General features: G+C 37.2%; 1 protein-coding gene and 2 long non-coding RNA genes across 6 annotated transcripts; 2 read left to right on the top strand and 1 right to left on the bottom strand.

Moving 5' to 3' along the window:
* Positions 1-1,014: 1,014 nt before the first annotated feature.
* LOC129745140 (striatin-interacting protein 1 homolog) lies at positions 1,015-19,161 on the bottom strand. Of its 4 annotated transcripts, XM_055738049.1 has the most exons (11): positions 18,982-19,138; positions 18,144-18,433; positions 17,573-17,695; positions 17,226-17,509; positions 16,981-17,156; positions 5,494-5,658; positions 5,246-5,424; positions 2,633-2,804; positions 2,349-2,566; positions 2,046-2,290; positions 1,015-1,983 (listed from the first exon to the last, which is right to left on the bottom strand). In XM_055738049.1, the coding sequence occupies exons 4-11, from the start codon at positions 17,492-17,494 to the stop codon at positions 1,041-1,043; spliced, it is 2,367 nt and encodes a 788-aa protein (XP_055594024.1). In that variant the 5' UTR covers positions 17,495-17,509; positions 17,573-17,695; positions 18,144-18,433; positions 18,982-19,138; the 3' UTR covers positions 1,015-1,040. The 4 variants fall into 4 exon arrangements, with proteins under 4 accessions (XP_055594024.1, XP_055594021.1, XP_055594022.1 ...); XM_055738046.1 differs by lacking the exon at positions 18,144-18,433 and having other exon boundaries at positions 18,982-19,161; XM_055738047.1 differs by lacking the exon at positions 18,144-18,433 and having other exon boundaries at positions 5,279-5,424; positions 18,982-19,161.
* Positions 11,260-12,370, top strand: LOC129745141 (uncharacterized). The gene is made up of 3 exons (XR_008737086.1): positions 11,260-11,533; positions 11,594-11,798; positions 12,263-12,370. It is a non-coding gene; the product is annotated as an uncharacterized LOC129745141 (long non-coding RNA).
* On the top strand, positions 12,519-13,161 carry LOC129745142 (uncharacterized). The gene is made up of 3 exons (XR_008737087.1): positions 12,519-12,715; positions 12,783-12,958; positions 13,026-13,161. It is a non-coding gene; the product is annotated as an uncharacterized LOC129745142 (long non-coding RNA).
* Positions 19,162-19,756: the final 595 nt, after the last annotated feature.

Raw genomic sequence — 19,756 nt, 5'->3', positions numbered from 1 at the left:
ACCAAACCCCGGTTGTAACGAACGCGATGATAACAAACTGAGAAGGTTACACATCGATAGATGGGTTCGCGCTGCAAGATTTCCTCTTGTGGGCGAACCACGCTTGGCCTACTCATGTGTGGTGGTAGATGCAACTCTATCTGTATCTACTCTACCACTTCATAGCATGCTGAACAATGATTCGATACGTGATGATAATGCTTGTAAATAAATTCTACCCGCTCACTTTCACCATCCTTCATTTCTTCTAACTTTCTATCCATCTATAAAATTTCATTATCTTAAGATGTCCCTGCTAAAAAGGACATCAATTTTCACCGATAAAGCCAATCAATTAAATAACATTAATTTTAATTTCATTTTAAACGACGATTTCAACTTTATATAACATGAACTTCAGTTTAAGCCTTAAAATTCTACCTTCTCACTCCTTACGTCTCACTTTATTCGCTCACGTCCCATTGCTCACTTCTCATGTCTTTCGTTTTATTATCCATGTCTCTCTCTTCACGCTTCACATCTCACATCTATAGATAATAATATAAGGTCTCCCCTCCAACATTCTTTCCTCACGTGTCATGTTATTGTTAATAGCACGTTTTTTTCCAATTGGCACGGTTTTCGGAAATGAGGCTAACAAGAACACACACGAAAAAAATCTTAAGTTCACGTTTTCAATTCCTTTTTGCTTTCTTCCATCATGTGATGTATCCATCTATTTTAAACCGATAATTTTGACCTCTTCGTAGCACAGCTCAACATTGGGACAAAGTTTCTCAAGTGTTACACCGCAGTTTTCAAAAATCATGTAAACGGAACTACCAATCGATTTTTGGTGGATACAAAAGTTGCCTTATTTTGATAACTAACTGTACCTTTTATAGCTTTCGGATCATTAAAAAAATAGTCCATTTTTTTCTCAATATGTATTTTGTTCTTCATAAAATTGTGTTACTTTAACTTGCAAACATCTGTCAATATTATCCTATAAAATACACAAATCAATAGCATTCACCGTAACGTGTCGTGGGTTATCATGCTTACACGAAATCTTCACTCGAAAGCAGTGCATCCCAATCGATATTGTTATTGAACACCTCCTGCTGCAACCATAGCTCGTAGTTCTGCTTAAACTCTTCGCTTAGTTCGACCTCGTCAAATTTGCGCCCATTGCCGTTGGTTCCGTTGCCAATACTTCCACCACCACCTCCTCCTACGACCACGCCGTTCACTGTATCGCCCTCGATCGGATCGTCGAATTCGTTGGCGATAAAGTCGGGTTGGCTGACCTGCAGATATCTACGGTTATTGAACCTGTCGACACAGTTTCGGAGAGCGCATTCCTCAGCCTGGAAATCCCAAGGCCGGGCGTCCAGATCGTTTCCGTAGGCCCAATCGTCGTTGAGGCGATGCCGCACCTTGGCGTAGATCGCGCTGATGGTTTTCATGTTAGACTTGCGCCACTGTCGGCCGAGATATTTGGTTTGCATTTTTAACAGCTTCAAAACGTACAGCTGCATTAGGGCATGTCGTACTTTAAGCGTCCGTTTGAGAATCGGTGAAGATTTGAATACTACGAGCATCATGATGCGGGAGTGCTTCCACTTGGTCAGCTTATTCAGAATTCGTAGCAGATTTATGCACGAGAACACGTTTCTCCACGAATAGGGCGCAGAATCGCCGATGATGAGAGATTCGGACGTAAGTTCCGGTTGCTCTCCGATGACGCAGGACGGGAAGTCCATGATGGGGATGGCGTTTTTCGAACCTACGTAGCTCATAATGTTCTGGTTGAAGAATTTTAACACCAAGGGAATGCAGTTCGCAAACACCAAATGTTGGGACATGAACTCGAACTGGTATATGTGGTTGATCTTGAAATGCTTCAGATACAGCAGTAAAATGGCCGAAACGGCTTTCACGATGATTTCCTTGTGCCGACTGACGTCCATGCCAAGTTTGGTCGATTGGGTCACGGTCATGCTGTTTGGAATAAATAGAATGTTCATGGTAGAACGGGTTCGATCCAGAGCAGGTATACTTACGGCATATCCTCCGGAAGAACATCGGCCATAATGTTGATACTTTCGGTTTTTGCTTTTGAGGTCGGCGCAGCCGCCAGGAGGATCTTCAACAGCGATATCATATACTGGGGCAGATTTGGCAGTATTGCTTGGTAGAGTATTTCGGTTGGCGTTTGACAAATCTCGCCCTCCGACGTCGAAATTGGATTGCGAGTTATGTCCTCTTCCTTCTTGATCTGAACGTCTGCCAGACTTACGTACATGTGCTGGGGGAATTTCCGATGTTAAACATAGACTAAACCACCAAAATTATAGAGCAGTTACCTTTTTGAGAGTATGGAAACCTTCCTGGATTGGCTGTGGCAGTCCGGCCAGTGTTTGGTGATCATCCTTCAGTATGAAACCGATGAACTTGCTGCGTGAAGCGTTCAGAAATACATCGATATCTTTCCGCCGGATTTTCGGCGCCCATGGTAGTTTGTTGGTCAGCTCCGGTTCCGGTGCAGGTTCCTGCTGCTCGGCGGGAGGAGTATTTTCCGCGGCTGCAAAACCATATAGAGGTAAATAAGTGATTCTGATGAACTTATTAAAAATCTGTAGAAACTTACAATTTTCTGAGGGATTGTCGGGATTGGCAGGGGCCCCATTAGCCCCATTCACGGGATCTTCGTACTGCCGAAAGAATTCGGACAATTCCTCCTCATTTTCGGAAGCGGCTGCCGATTCCATCTCCAGTCCCAGCTGTTCCTGCTCATCCAGTGAGGTTTGCTTGATCAGACTCTACTTTCAGTAATTTGGGCGTTCGATTAGTTGTAATATATATCCGGGACAGTCGAGGTGAGGTTCGTGTTCATGAAATTCATAACTGTGGTTAATCATGGTAAGATTTAAAAAAAAAGAATCCCATACATGGTGGGATCTCTGTTGTGTTTTTTCTTGGTTGATAAGAACGATTTTTCAACGATTTCAACATTTTTTTAATAAAAATGTTTCTGTGTAACAACAATATAACAACGAATGATAAACATTTTCAACGAACTTATTTATACAACTAACTTGTATGAGCAGACAGTGTTTGGACAAAAGCATGTGGAATGGTGATGAAAGTCTATCATGCTACTAAGTATGGGATATTTTGCGTTCGTTCGTTTAGAGTGTTAGTGAACATGTGCAGTTTTTATTTGTGTTGAAAAAAATTGACGATTGATGATTTATTTTGAGCAGTACGACAATTACACAGTAATATTTTCTTCTAAAATTTTGGAATACTAATACATTTAGATGCACATGACCGATGTTGATGATGAACATGAACTCCACGAGTGTAACAAAAGGCTTCGAAGCTGATTCCCTTGATAAACTACCCTGCAGAGGTGAAAGGAGATCCCTTTACGCAACTTTAGGCCGATTCTAACAGCCCGACAACTACGAAAGAATCATCTTGCTAAGATGTAAATTGATGCTTTCTCCCTTAAGCCTGGTTAACAATTCCCATGAAAATAAACGTGATTTTTTTTTTATTTTGGCGATAAATCAAAAACGCGACACAACAAGTGTGTGTAACATGGTGAAATCGATGGAGAATTGTTTGAAGATGAAAGTACGATTGGTCTTGTTGTTTAAAACCTTCTTGGACTGTTTTTATTCAGAACTTAAAAAACTGGTGAAGAAAAGCTTTGATAGTTTGTGAACTTGGGTGAATTCTCGGTCAATAGTGGTGTGCCACAAGGAAGTATGTTGGGACCACTTCGGTTTAAAGGTGTTATCGAAAAGTGTTTGTAGTTTACATATATTTTATTGTATATTTTGTTGTTCATTTATCCAATAGTTGAACTCACAATTTGTGAAATTAACTCTCAAAGTGCCATGAAAATTTTGGCATTGTTTTATGTGTGGTATATACGCGAGCTAAACATGTTTTATGTTGGTATGTTAAGACTCGTAGTGATTGTGTGATGATTAGGTATAATAGTAGCACTGATAAACTGATGTAGCACAAAACGACAACGATTAAGCGTTTTATTGCACACGTGATACTCTCTGGCTACTTTCAGTACAACTAACGCGTGGTTCAGTTAATTAAAGTAGCAACCTTCCTACTTGGATGTTTGTTGTGAAGCTACAATTCCTAGATCAGTAAATCAGTGTTTTGGTTTACAGATAACAGAGTCCATCAACAGTGAACAGCAAACACAATCAAAACTAACTAATGCTTTTTGCTTTAGTTGAATATGATGAGTTTAAAAAAAAGGATAAGAAAAATTGCCGCATAAGAACAAAGACTAAAAACAAAAAACAACATATTCGGAATGTATGAAAATAATCCATGACAGTAGATATATCGATTATGAAAGTGTGTATAAGATAGAAACATTGAATGAAAGAAAATTACATTTTTATAGGAGAGCGTAAAACTATCGAAAACTACGAGAAAGTATGACCAATAAGAAAGATTAATAGTCAGAATATGTTTGAAATAGCAATGCTACTGATGAAATATGAATGTATGATTTTTACCCTTACACGTGACGGTTGATTGAAATGCAAGTTATCGAACAGTTTACAGTTACATCTATTTACAGAAACGAATAGCGCAGGCATATGCATATATATAGATAGACTAATTAGATGGCAGCTACATATACAACAAAATTATAACTAGTGATTTATTCGTTCTTGTTTTTTTTTATCTCAAATATAATTACACCGCTTTATACAAAAAGGTAGCAAAAAGGCTCTCCTGAGTTTCTGTGATGGGGCAAGTAAACCGTAAAAGAAACGGAAAAATACAGTTCAAAATCAAAAACAAAACAAACTTATAACAATCGAGAAAATCAAAACGTAACGGATGATCATCATTTGAGAAGCATATGGCGGAGAAACAAAGAAGAGAGAGAGTTTCTGTTCGCTGTTGTTGTCCGGATGTATTGACTTAATTGGGTCAATCTGTCTCTGTGGAAGATGTTAAAACTGCTTATTGTTCGCGCTTTATTTTTCTGTATGTTAAAAAGAAAAAAAAACAAAACTCGAAATATGGTTGGCTTGAAATTTGATTATACTTGAAAAATCGGAATAAGAAAGGGTGAGCAAAAGTTTATACTGCTTTCGTAAGAGAAAAAAAAAATTATCGGGAAAAGAGTTGAAGAAAATTTGGAATATAGTAGTATCGAGAAAAGAGTGGGGATCAAGAAGAAAAAAAATACTCAAGAAAGCTTTACTACCTCTTGCAACTGACTAGTAGTGTTCGTACATACTCTTCGGAAAGGTTTGCTCCGCTTCGGGTTCGGATTGTCATCGTTCGAGGGCGCTGTGATGGGTGGTGAACTGGCCCGCATGACCTTCGACACCTCGAGGGTGTCCTCGCGAATGGACGAGAGGCCAGCAGCGGTGCGATATTTATCTAAACGCGATTAAAAAGACACCATTGGATGACAACAGCGGAGAGCATATTATTGTTAAACGTGGTTACCTTTCAAATTTCGCAATGTGTCCATTCCACCCAGCGATACGAGCGACACTTTCCAGAGCAGCAGCAAAACTTTCTTCATGGGAAAGTGCGGTGCAGAACCGCTGCAAAATTTCGTGATCATACCGAGCAACTTCACTGATAGCAGCTCATCACCGATGGGGTAAGCTGAAACGAGATAAGCATTTGATTAGTAAAATATTTACCCAATTTTTTGTGGTAGACAAAGAATAATTTTTAGCCTTAAGCTTTATATAGTAAAGTCGTTATAAAGTGCCCAATTGCAGTTCTGAGTTCTGTTCTTCCAAAAAGTTCTTTAGAGTTGGCATCTTATTTTGGTGACGGTCTGGTCAAGTATAGATAATTCATGCTTCGAACATTATCCGTTACAGGTCCGCGTGTGTTGTCCCTTGCGGTCCATTGCACTCTTCTTCGTCCGAACTAATCTAAGTTGTTACAACCTCAAAGTTCCTTTTTGGTGTTGTTATTGCTCTTGTTGATTACGTGGGACAGGATCACCAAAAACCAGGCCCAAGTGCAATGAGCTGTCTTGAAGGTAAAGTAATCATTAACAAACCTGTTAACATAGAAGTCACAACTGCTAAGACAGGTTCAAGAACCCTCAGCACATGGAGCAAGGCAAGTGAGGTGTGCACGGTGCCACCCTGGACCGTTATTATAAAAAAGTGACCATCAAAACCAAGTATAGGGCTCGATACACCTCTTGGCAAATTTTTAAAAAAATCCCTAGTCGAATTTTCGAGAAATCTTGATTTGAAGTTTTTAGGTAAAAAAACCAAGAATAATCATAATTCGAAGTACTTAATATCGCGATACCTCCAAAAAGGTCCAACCAGTTTTCCGAGATGTTTTCAACCGGAAGGTACATGTTGCCGTTGCTACAATTGTAATTATTTACAACTGACTTAACTCACTAAACAGGCTTAAGTATGTTGTTTGTACGGTTTAATTTGTAATAATTAATACAGAGGAAAAAACGATCGGCTAAATATTTTTAGCTTACACACTCATTTGGCGCAACACCTTAAACTTGTAAAATTGACCCATTATTGCGAACAGCCGAGATCTGTCAAAAAAAGTGTCGTTTCATCGAGTCAATTTTACACATTATTTAGAAAAGCTGGCTTACTAAATAAAGGGTAGTCTTCTAACTTGTCATTCTATCCGAGAGTGATGGTATATACGGTTTGCATTGTGGATTAAGCAATAAGTTTAAAAGTTGTGTTTGAGTTTAAATGTGATTTGTTGAAATGGAATCGCTAAATCCTATATTTTATAACACCAGCATGAAAATAAATAAATGACTAGCATGAATAAAGAAATTCAAAATCAGTTTTATTTTTATTATTTTCTTTCCATCCTTCTGACACTTTAAAGGGCTAACATCAAAGGGCTGACATCGCCATGCAGAGCGGGCTTCCAAAATAATGTGTAGATTTTACATGTTTACATTACTAATTTTCACCTCTGTTTGACGTACAAGCTGTGTACACTATAAAGGGTACAAGGCCTTTACATGAAAAAGGAGTTAACCCAGTCTTTTCCGATAACGGGTCAAAACTACATTATAAGGGGTTGCGCCAGATGAGTGTGTACTTTGTTTTATTGACGACCAACTGAAAAAAAAATCAACGGGCATAGTAGGCTTTGACATTTAAAAATATCCCTAATCATTAAGCTCCAGCAACGTTGACAGACATTGAGCACGTGGTTACGATAAAGTTGTATTTTTTCTTGTGATAATCTCGTGGGGCATATAGTCACAGCAGCTAGCCCAATCTGAGCTTTACACAGCTCAAATTAAAGAGAAGAAGAAGAAGAAGATAATCTCGTGAGTGCAGTTCTAGCGTAACATTTAAAAAGGGCGAAACTGCCAAATGTAAACAAATCGAGTTAACGGTCATTCCGGATTTACGCAGTTGCACTTTACCTAATAAACGCGGTTTCATCTTAAAATCGCTTAAAACTTTCAAAAAATTGATAAAATTAAAATGGGCGAAAATTCATGTTGATGCATTTTCGTTGGAATGTGAAGTTACGCCTATTCAAAATGGGGTTTATTTTTCTATTCGTGTAGGGTCAATAGGCGTAACTGAGTTGACCGTGTGTGACAAAACGGCGTAATTAGTTTTTGCGTGTGAGACCAATAAGGTATTTCCCGACTTGTCAACAAAACAGCTGATTTCTCATGTTTATAATTTTCGGCATCTGGTGGTAGGGTAAAAATAACAACAACACTACGCATGTTCAATGGTGCGATAGTAACGAAACCAAATTAGCAGTGCAATATTAATGGTTATGCAAAATTCTTGATTTTTTAAACTAGCCTAAATTAAAAAATTGTAGGCATGACATACTTTGAAGGTAATGTTGATGTTATGTGATGTTAATTTGAATAAATTATATGTTTTGAAGAAATAATTTAACAGTGCTAATCTCCCAAGTTCAAAATGGCGACCAGTAGATGTTAACATTTTTCAAAACAAAAACAAAATGCTACCCTACCACGATCTGTCTCAGGAAATACTCTATGGGCGTAACTTCAAAACCAAAACAAAAACGGCCGATCAATTGGGCGAAACTTGCAGGCGTAACTGAAATCGAAAACATAAAAAGGCGAAACTCGAAAATCTCGGAAATTTAGTGAAAAAAGTTAAAGATTTTGATAACCAACGAACAATAAGTGAATATAATTAACTTTTTTTGATTTTGTTGAACAAAAAGTGGTCAATTTTTTAAATAGGATTTGATTAGATGTTCCGAAATTTCCAACGTGATTTTCTCGTTTCGAGCTTACTGCTAGTTTCGCCCTTTTTAAATGTTACGCTAGAGTTATTCCTTCAAAATGGATCGTCACGAAAAAAACAGAAAATTGGTGTGCGTACTTTGTCTTTCAAGGACAACGCCACTTCGACCGATAAGTGAAAGTACAAAAACTGTTGTCCGAAAATTTCTGCAAAGTTTCGAAGCTGGAAAAAAAACCTGTATCCGTCTGTCATCTGCACAAAATGTCGCGTGGCGTGTGGAGAGTACAGCAAGGGAGGTACCTACTAGGGTCCCCAGGATTCATAATTACAAGCTCGAAAATTCAATTATCACGCGATTCCAGGGTATATGCAAGTGTGAAATTTGCGTCGCTGCCACTACATATGATTGCAGAACCAATCTTCCTGGTATCGAATCCAAAAAGCCCAAGTTCGGAAGACACAGATCCACACCAGGCACTGAAGACATTGGTCGGTGCCAAGCGGTGGTCATTTGCAATACTTGCTACAGCGAATATGGAAGAGGAAAATGCCACCGTTGCACTCAATCCACCCGAGCGTCAAATTTGAAAAAAGAAGATCCTTCGTCGAGTTCTGTGGATGCGGCTATTGCTGACTATATGCGTTCGAAACCAGAACGGAACACAGTCTGTTTTCAAGAAAGCATCCGGTCGTCCAGAACCGTTCCAGAATCTTCAAGCAGATGTTTTGTTTAAGGTCAAAGGCGTGCACATTCTGAGCATGAGGAAAACCTTGGGTAAGTAGGGTAAAGGGATCTTATTTTGGCCTATGTATTTACATGAAATTGGGCCCATATTTACTTAAAAAACTGAAATCTTCAATATTTTGATTAAAACAACGTGCCTAATGAGACAAAAACATGTTAATATTTAGACCCTGGTGAAAAATTGGTAAAAAAATGCTTTCCCAATGGATTTGAGGAATATGCCAAATTTCATGTACATAGGCCCTTCACCCTAGGATTTTATTTAGAACATAGTTTGTGTTATGCAATCTGTTCATTATCTAGGTATGGTGAAAAGTATTCGAGCGCCACTACACATCACGCTTGGACTCGTTAATACGATTTTCAAGTCCGTCGAAAAGAAGGCGCCAGACTGAGTAGACTTGTGGGCAGGGACGGGATTATGCAATAGTCACGAACCAAAAATTGCGACTAGTGACCCATTTTTTTCCTCTCATGTCGTTAGTTTAGGATTTTTTCGAAATGAAAGCATGCTATGAATGATTATTTTGGTAAAGAAAGATTTTTCCATTATGTCATTGATCATTGAGATCTCCAATATTTCAGTCATGACATGATGGTTAAAACTGGTCATGACATAGATCACCAGTGTAATTTTTGGCTGCTTCGTTTGGCAAACTAATTTTTAATATGCGTAGTATGACAAACGCTAACTAGCAATAGTATTTAAAAAAAAAATGAAAATAGAGATAAGTGTTTGCTGCGCCTTTTTCAAAGATTCGATTTGGTTCCCAAATTTCATTCATTGCTCACTCTGCTCATGCGTGACATTTATTTACCTCACGTGAATATGAATGGTATTTTCATTCACATGATAGGAATATTTCTGTCATGACATGACCCATGACTGATCATATTTTCTTGGGTATAGTGATCCAAAATAACTTTCGCCGTCCATATGAATGAATGAAAATTTTCAAGCCTGCTTGTGGGTGAACCAAGCGCAGGTGAGGCATCAACAGATGACGTACACAGAAAAAAATATGGACTATTACGTGTCATTGAAAATGGTTACCTTTAAAATGATACAACCTGTAATTTCGAAATCACGTTATTCTTACTTGATTGGTTTAAAAGTAAATGTTAAGTCATTTAATATTACAGCAAATGTCCTGTAACAAAAAGGAGCAGGACATGTACTGTAGTTTTATAGCTCAGAGCATTTATTTTTAAGTGAGAGTCTTCTTTACAGGTTGATTTTGAATTTCAGGACTGTAAAATTCGAGCGATTGTGGCTACACCAAATGTTTGAGTCCAACTTAGCAGAAATAAAAGATTACTTATTTAATTTTTTTTAAATCGAATAAGCATCTTTCTAATTTCGTCTTGTCAATTCTTTGCTCAATTCGAGTATAACCCATTTGCTACTAAATTTAGTATTCACTGTAAGCGTGGACTCAAACCCGTCTGAAACCGACACTCGATCGCTTTGTTTATCTTTTCGGGTTGAAAAAATGCAAGTGCGGTGAGCAAAAATATAAATTTTAACCTGTTTGTTTCGTTTTGCGAATGATTTTTTTTATTGCCCTGTTGCAGCCTGAGAAAATTGTGCAAGTTATCAAAAAATTGAAGAAAGCGATTGGAATTAGTGAAACCAACGCTGGAGGGAAGATGACAACAAGTCGGCAAATGGTAATGCAAATCAAAGGAACTTGCAAAACGAAGGCAACAAGTGGTCTGAGGCAAGAGGTAAGTTATAACATATTTAATTGAAGGTCTGATTAAGAGTTGAGTCTGATTTTAAGAATCTGATCGAACCTCACTGTTTCGCAGGCAGGTAAACAGGAATCCCGTGTCGCCAGTATTGTTGTTTTGCGCCAGCAATGGTTAGCTGATGACAGCTTTTTCCGTCGTAACAATGTCGTCGCCCCATCGGAAGTTACGGAAGTACGGATTCATATGCTCCCGGTGGAATGTTGCGCCATTTGATAAGGGGAAATTTCTGATCGTAAAGAAATCCATCACGGTTGGCTTGCAAGGAATTTCTTACCCTTGTCGGAAGGTGTGAAAGTATGTACGTAAAAACTTTTATTTTTATCAATTGATTATTTTTTTGACAGATTCTATCTAAGGAAACAGGAGAAACTTATAAAAACTTAGCTCTCTAATTAAAAATTATTCTCTAAAATGCAGACTCCAAATTGTGGCTGCTGTATAATGTTAATGCAACTGGCATAATAATTTTTTTTAACATTTAATTTTAGGAACTATGAAGTCTTGAGGAAATTAATAGATTAATGTGTACCTACAACAATGACATTGGGAAGAATTATTAAAGTTCCTGTGTCTCAAGTTATATTTCATAAAAATCAGTTTTATTTCGACCTTTGACTGTTTTGTCTTCTGAATTTTGACTGGAACGGAAATTATTTCAAGATCGGAGCAAAAACCGCTAAAAAAAAGGATCATATTATAAGCTTTGCTGGGACAGGCTTGCTGGAGGGAGGCACTACTTGAAACGAAGCCTTCAGAATTTTCACATGGTTCAGACGTAAGTTTTAATGGATTTTATTGGAGTGAAGTGTATGTATAATCTTTATTTTTGTTTCAGAGTTTCTTAAAGAATTGGGCGTAGCGGCATGAAAATTCCCCGTACTTGAGCACCAGGGAATATATGGATCAAATCGTTCGTAATAAAAATGAGCCTCTACTGACCAGTTTTGAGGTTATTCCTAGCGACGAGTAAATCGGTTTTCCAAAAACAAATTCAGCATTTGGGACTGAAGCTGATGCAAGCCATCTTTGTTTAGCAAACGGTATGTATATTATCATTAATTTAATACTATTTTGCATTAACTTTTTCTTCGAATTTTAAATCCGCCTGAAATGATGCTTGTTTTCCATTTATACTAAACTATGTTTTAGTTCGTCATTTTAAATGTAATGAATTTGTTTCAAATAATGTTAGGTTAACTGATTAATTTCCATACTTTTCTTACTTTGAATTCTTATTTTTACTTTTATATTTATTCATTTTTCTAAACTAAATTAACGATTTAAAAAAAATAACGAGAACTGCAAGGAGCTATTAAAATTTACAAAAGTTTACTAGGCATTAACACTTTTAAAGATTACGTTAGTTGAAATTAAGGATATGGGAGAACAGAAAAAAAATTATTAACCATACGATGTGTTATTCAATTGACAACATAAACATTCGTTATTTTTTCTAAAATATCCTAATGGTAAAATATTCTAACATCTTCATTTTCGATTTAAGGCAACTGGACAGTAATGTAGCTTCTTCAAAGAGGCCATCGGGAAAGGCTAGGTTAAACTTTACTTAGCTCAAGTATCAGAGTTTTCAAGCAATCAGATCCAGATAAGGTAATTCATTTGTATTTTATTAGATGGACTTCAAAATTGTTTTTCATGATGCACAATAGTTTTTATTTTTTACTCCTACAGGACATACTGGAAGATCAACTCCCACCCACCCCAAAGCATGTGTACGGTCGCTCTACAAGCTCCAATTGTTCAACCAGATTTTACTGGAACTGAACTTCTCGGCTCGGACCTGGAAGTATCATCGAAAAGTATTCCGACTATGAGCGGTTTTGTATCATCCTACATGAGCAATATTATACCGGCTATGCAGTCATCGCTGCACCCGGTTCCGATTTGCACGGCTTGCAGCAGCTCAGATTCTTCCCCATGTCGTTGAAGCCGAAAAGTGAGTGATTACATTCCTAAATAAAACGTCAACATATTTTTCATTAACTATATTTATTAAATTTCAGTTTAAAATTTCTTAAGATGTTCAGAAAGCCCTAACAAGGTTCTGAAAGTGTTGCAAATATCTGGATGGTATTCAAAGATGTAACCAAGCAATCGAGGGCCATCCGCCAAAAAGCGACATCACCAACAACGTTAATTAGTTGCTGAATTTTTATAGGTTTTCGGGAAACTTTCAAAAGTAGGTATGCTACCATAATTTTCATAGTTTCTGTGAAGATTCTAAGTTTACAAATCTTTTGTTTCAGAAATCCAAGAGCTGAAATCCAATAAAGTTTTTGGATATTCCCACGGAAATCCACCAATATATTCACCGGAGGGAATTGCCCCTCGGGTTATGTTCCAGTCGTTGATCAAATTGACAGCCATCGAGGAAAGGTTTGTCGCCGGACGGTTTTAGCAACGCCTGTCGTTTTGAAAAAGATTGTATTGCCAACCGTGTTTAGTTAGAGGAAAAGGATGTTTGATTATTGAATAATAAAATAGCTAAGTATAGCATTGAAAAATCGCTGCGTTTTAACATTCATTATGTTTCATTTCATTCATTAATATAATAATATATTTGAAAATTAGGTAGAAACTACAACCCTGTACCGCGTACCCAGCATCAAATTACAAGCCTGTAATTTTAAAGCAGCCTGTAAAAAAATATGCAAACGTAAAAATAAATGTCGTGTAATTTTTTCACGACCTGTAAAATTACGGTAAATGTCCTGCTCCTTTTTGTTACAGGATATTTGCTGTAATTCTACAGTAAATAATTTTTGCTGTGTACGGGTTCACTGGAAGAGCCTGCCACGCGCTTGTAGACGCTGCCAACTGTTTGGCAGACAATCCTGAGCTTTCAGATTACGTCATGGCAAGTTATGCTACTAAACAAATGATAAACAAATCTTAATAATGTTACGATTTTCAGGTTCTGAATAACTTCAAAACCATGTACACGAAATGCTATTCGTTTAATCTGGAACATGATTTTGAAGAGTCAATTGTTGCCTTCACAAATAGCTGGGAAAAGCTGCAACTGCCGTCTACGTCTAAGTACCACATTGCTAAATACCACGTTAGTGAGTTCTGCAATGAAACAGGTAGAGGACTTGGATTGCACAATGAGCAGGCCTCTGAGTCTGTTCATTGTGATTTCGACGAGGTACAAAGATTTTGGCAGAGGTACAAAGCGCCGAAATCATCGCACATTTACAATGATCGCTTGATAAGTGCATTGATTGATTATAACAGTAAACATATATGTGAGGATTAGCTTCTTACAGTAAGAATCTTACTATTAGTCTATAACATTAACGTTTATTTTACGTTAAAAATCACCATAACTGAATAGAAAATCACTCTTTATTTCTCGTTCCAAAGAAAGTAACACTTAAGTTAAACTAAAACCATTAAACCGTATAAACAAAATACTTAAGCCTGTTTAGTGAGTTAAGTCAGATGTAAATAATTACAATTGTAGCAACGGCAACATGTACCTTCCGGTTGAAAACATCTCGGAAAACTTGTTGGACCTTTTGGAGGTATCTTGGCGATATTAAGTACTTCGAATTATGATTATATTGTTTTTTTTTGACCTAAAACTTCAAATCAAGATTTCTCGAAAATTCGACTAGGGATTTTTTTTTTAAAATTTGCCCAGAGGTGTAGAATTACCTAAGGAATCGAGCCCTATACTGCCCCTATTCGCATATGAGTCCCATGTGTAAAAACTGCAAACCGAGAAAAACGCTTGTAAAGTTTGAAACTTGTTTTCATAAAAACAATCGTATAAATCATTTGTTGGCAAAACCTATCAATACTTCGGATAGAAAACACTTCAAAGAATACTTCTGTTTACTTATGCGCTAATACTAACAAATAATTACGGAGAAATTTCAATAAAACACTCATGTGACTCATATGCGAATATTCTTAACCCTCGAACAGAGATTATTCTCAAATGAGTCTCTGGTGCTAAAGTTATCGGCAAGTGGCAAGTACTTTTCTAACATATTTTTTTTTATTTGTTTACCATTCCTTTTGATGACAGAAGAAAGTCTCGAAAGATCTTGATTCCAAACTGATTTCAATCAAGGTTTATTCACCAAGTGGGATGTGTTTTCCAGTGTTTTTCCAAAACTTTGTTTTCATTCTTGCGAAATTTCTGGAAATTTATCATACATCTTCATCATTTAATTCAAAGTGTGTTACGGATACGTAGATAACAACGACCAAAAGTTTGCTGGATTCAAGACAAAGAAGGAGATTTCTCCCGGGAACATCTTCCTAGGTAATAAACGAAAACAGTGGTATTGATATTGTTGTGCGCGTATAGAAAAAAGTATTGAAAAAAGTTTGTTATTTATTACCGAAACAACACTTCAAGTACCGCCCACCCGATCACACATTAGATCGTCGAAATTACCCATAAAGGAACCATCCTGACCAAAGATTTATCTATTAAGCTTTGTTCATCGGTTGATTTTTGTCAAAAAAAATTTTTTTGTTTACCAGTTACTTAGGGTAGATACTCTAGATTTCGACAGGAGCTAGTTTTCGACAAATTTTTAATGAAAGGCTTATCTTTCGATTTGGTGGCTCAAGCTATCTATGTTCATATTTTTCTATTTTTGTTCTCCCAGTTTAGTATACGTTGAATATAAAATTTTTTATAAATTTGTTGTTTAATAGTAGTAAATCAATAATTGAAAAGTTACATTCTAAATCACCTGTGAAATTCAATGCTATCGACCAAATAAAAATGATTTTAAATTATGAAAAAACTCCCCTTTTATTCGATTGAAAGCAACATAAAAGGAATCAATGGATAGATAAGGTTCTGAAATCAATCTTTTCGGTAATTTATTTCACATTTTTGCTAACATTTCAAGAAATTTCAACTGTTTTTTGAGCTGTCGAAAACAAGCGCTGAAAATTCACCTTATAATCTATTTTTCGACACCCATCTTCCTTGGTATGTTTATACTGTTTCCATGGTGTAAAAAACGCCGTGAAGTAGACAAGCAATCCAATATGCAAAATTTCATATTCCTGTGCTAACAAAGGAGGTGAAAATGTTCTTGTCGAAAACTAAAACTTTTTGTGTCGAAAACTAAAATTGAATGTCGAAAACTAGATCATCGAAAGGTTTTAGTAAAAGGATAATAAAAACTTTTTCTTTAAACTTTCGATCAACAAAAAAGGTAGAGAATGAAGAAAAAAGTCTGATTCATAGAACCAATCATTTTTGAGATGAAAAACTTGAGTCAATTAATATATTGACATGGTTTTTCTGACAAACGAGCAAAAACTGTCGAAATCTAGGTATTTTACCCTATTGATGTTTTTTGTGACTAAGAACCAAATTTCTTCAGAATCATTTCGATACTATACGTTAAATTTTTATGTAAATTAATGTTTTAAGCATTAAATTATTGATTTAATTCATTTTCTATCCATCCTTTCCTTCAATTGTAAGCTCTGGCGCTTAATTTCGGTCATGGGACTCATATGCGAATATTTTTCACATGGGACACATCAGGGGTCATATTTTTTTCGAAATTTTGGGAACAAACTTCGAACAAAAACTTGTTTTATAGATAAATTGGAGCACAAAGAAGCGTTTTCCATTCCATCGATAACTCAAAAACGATGAAAATGCACATGGGACTCATATGCGAATAGGGGCAGTATACTTGGTTTTGATGGTCACTTTTTTTATAATAACGGTCCAGGGGGGCACCGTGGTGTGCGTAAGGGCTTAATGCTGAACGGTATGATTCTGTATGATGATAGAATGCTGCACTACCTAAAGAAATCATTTAAATTACTCTCTTTACAGAATATTGATCGACGGAGGCATCACGGGTATACGGATGGAAATACCGACAATGAAAAATAAAGTAACGGTGAGTATTTTCAGAAGATAGCGCCGATATACCCGCACAGATGGTAGTAGAATTTATTTAAAATACCGAGCTTATTTTTTAAATGCTGTAACGCTGACGCACATCACACGCTGTGGGGATGTACAGACAGTGAGTCTTAAGAGTTTCTTTCACAGGAACCCATTTGAGGAACAGTCAATTGAGTTGGACGGACCAAAAAGCTTCACAGTCACAGCTTCACGCCTCATGACGATGGAATATCTCAACAACTTTTGAAATGAAAGCTAGTTTAAGATTTGCATTACTTATGACTTAGTGAGAGACTTACTGATTTCATTGGTAAAGTTGGCCACCAGATGAGCGTATTCGCCATTGGCGCTGTCTTTCTCCACTCGCATCACTTCCGTTATGATGTACAGCACCGAAAGAATAACTCGTAAGTCAACGGAATCGGCCAACGAAACGGCCACCTTGCGAATGGCAATGCTTGCAGTTGATGAGTTGCTGAAATGGAAAATAAAATGAATTAAGTAGGTCACATTTTTGGTAATAACCAACAGCCATCCGACTTACTCGATTTCCAGGTTCAACAGTTCCACAAAGGCGCCGAACACGCCGGCATCGTAGAGCAGCATAACGTTCCGCCGGGCAATGGTTTGCTGTTCCTGGTCGCACTGGACCTCGGCCCAGCAGCCCTGCGCCAGGTACAAGATGCAGCGGGCCGCCTTCATGCGCAAACTTTTCTTGCACATGTCCAGCTGGTCCAGCAGCTTCAGGATGATGCCACGCTGTTCCGCCTCCGTTAGCTTCTGCCAGCTCGGGGGCAGGTTGTAGTACTCCATCTGGTCCTCGAAGGCCTGCGGATGATGTAAAACATTAGTTTTTTTTTTCAAAAGTTATTAATGTAAGTAAATTGCTACCTTGACATTGTATTGGAATTCGGCCTGTTCGGTGTAGCTGTACAGTTCGGCGATTTCGTTCGCGTGAACATCGGTGTCGGCGTAAATGAAATCTAGATCGGGACATTCTAAGCCACTGCTCCCCTGTAATTTGCAAGTAACGGTTAATAGTTCATTGTTCGGGGAGCGTTGCTACGCAAAAACACATATAGAACACGTGGGGACAACAGGAAAAGGGGCGGGGAATGTATGAACCTTTTTGGTTTTTTTATCGGAATTATGGTTGATAGCTTCACAACGGAACGAAGATGAGTGAAACTGGACACAATCTACTCAAAAAGTTAAAACGACATGGGCGGGTTCAAATAACAAAACGGATATAGGTATGGTACAACAAAGGTAGAATGACAGTGACTAAACAATGGGCGAAAAACGGTTCAGATTGGCGATCTAGCGAGTGGGCGGGAGGTTTGTTGGAAGTTACACGGTTACTCAAAAGAACGAAACTGGTGGTGTTGAATAAATAGGCGATTGTTGTATTAACGAAATAACGGTAGTAGTAGTAGGTATTATTAGAAGATGGAAGAGGTACTCATCGCTTTCGCTTCTTCGGTTCGAGATATTCAATGCCTTCTATTTATGAAGTGGTAGTAGCTGTAGCAGATTTTTGTGTTTAAGAGCAAGTATTCTTTGATCTATTGGTGCTTTGCTTTTGGTTTGAATTATTGTGGTTTTTTTTATGGGCAACACAAGAAGTAGTAAGGAAGATCTCGGAAATTGCGTCAGCGGCGGCGGCGGAAGGAAGTTGATGCTGCAGCGCCGTTGGTCGTGTTCGTTTTTTTTTGTTTGGATCTGGTTGATTTTCAGGTCACTTACATCAAACTAGTAAAATGGTAGCATAATATTATTATCGTAAACTTAAAACGGATTCATATATGTGACTACAAGTGAAAGTTGGAGTACTGTCGAACAATGCCAATCTGCTCTCATACGGTTTACTTTAAAAGGTTGAGATTTTCATCGAAAAATGTAATACTTAAGTGAATTATTTTCAAAATCCAACATTCAATTAGATACCTAGTGACATATTCCGTTAAATAAGCATTGATATGGAGGGATTTTTAACCTTTACGATTGGCCCTAGCCAACAAACAGCAAAGAAAAAAAACTATCAGTTTACAAATTTAAAAAATGTTAATATAGTACCTACAGATTCCAATGATAAATAGTGTAGGTACGTATATTTTTTCTTCACATTCCCATCAACACTCTACCAGCTCAATGTCAACAACAGCAATGGTATCGATTTTGTGGAGGCGGCCCACCGACGGAATGGGGCTGGGGCTTATGTGGCGACTACATATTTGGTCGAGCATTCCAACTTTCAGTCGCAGCTGTTCCGAAAGAAAAATGCATTTTTCGCTACTTACATCCAGCATTTCGTTCTCGAAAAAGTTGTTGATCGTCAGCATGACGTCGGTTCCCTCCATGGCGATCGGTTTTGACCCGTTTGGGGCCCTGTTTTTCACTGAAAATTCACTTTTCCTCCGGAATTGCTAAAAATTGATCTTCACACAAGCAAATCCAGCACTCTTCTTCTGGCATTAGTTGTCTTGTTGTTCTGTTGTTTTGAAAATGAGAGCCCTTCAGAAACAGATTGTTAGCTGCACTGGAGAAAATAGTTATTTTATAATTTATATCAAACTATTTTGATTTATTGGAGTTTAATGAAATGGGAAACCATTTTTCGAAATATTGTAAATATTTAAAAATTTTGTCTCTCTTGGACATAAATGTATGTGTTGAAGTTTTTTTTTTCAAATATTTGTTTTGGAAAAATGTCCTAGTTTTTTTTTATTTTTATAAATTTCTCTTTTACAAATTTTGTTAGTCTTGACTTTTTTTCAAATATTTTGGAACATTTTTCTTTTTTTTTATTTTTTTGCGATTTTGTTTATTATTGTTTTTTTTTTTGTTGATTTAACAATGTTGTTCATTTTATGAATTTTGTCAGTTATGTATTTGGCATTTTGATAATTTTGGTCATTGTAGTCATTTTCTTCAATCTAGCATTTGTATTAAATCGTGTGAGGACCACGTTGTCGCCAGAGTGAACCTCATAGAATCTCTTCAGGCCCGAGGAAAACCACCCGACCTTCAACCGGTGAGGCATATGTTAGTTCTAATATGGACTTGGACTACATG

This window comes from Uranotaenia lowii, chromosome 2, assembly GCF_029784155.1.
Source record: "Uranotaenia lowii strain MFRU-FL chromosome 2, ASM2978415v1, whole genome shotgun sequence".
Lineage (NCBI taxonomy): Eukaryota > Metazoa > Arthropoda > Insecta > Diptera > Culicidae > Uranotaenia > Uranotaenia lowii.
Note: the sequence above shows the minus strand (reverse complement) of the source record. Positions and strands in the feature narration are given on the sequence as shown.

Coding starts and splice junctions, on each gene's coding strand:
- LOC129745140 (XM_055738046.1), bottom strand. CDS start 19,041: ATGGAGGGAACCGACGTCATGCTGACGATCAACAACTTTTTCGAGAAC. Junction 17,696..18,981: donor TCGAGAACGAAATGCTGGAT/GTAAGTAGCGAA, acceptor TGCAAATTACAG/GGGAGCAGTGGCTTAGAATG. Junction 5,425..5,493: donor CACATTGCGAAATTTGAAAG/GTAACCACGTTT, acceptor AATCGCGTTTAG/ATAAATATCGCACCGCTGCT.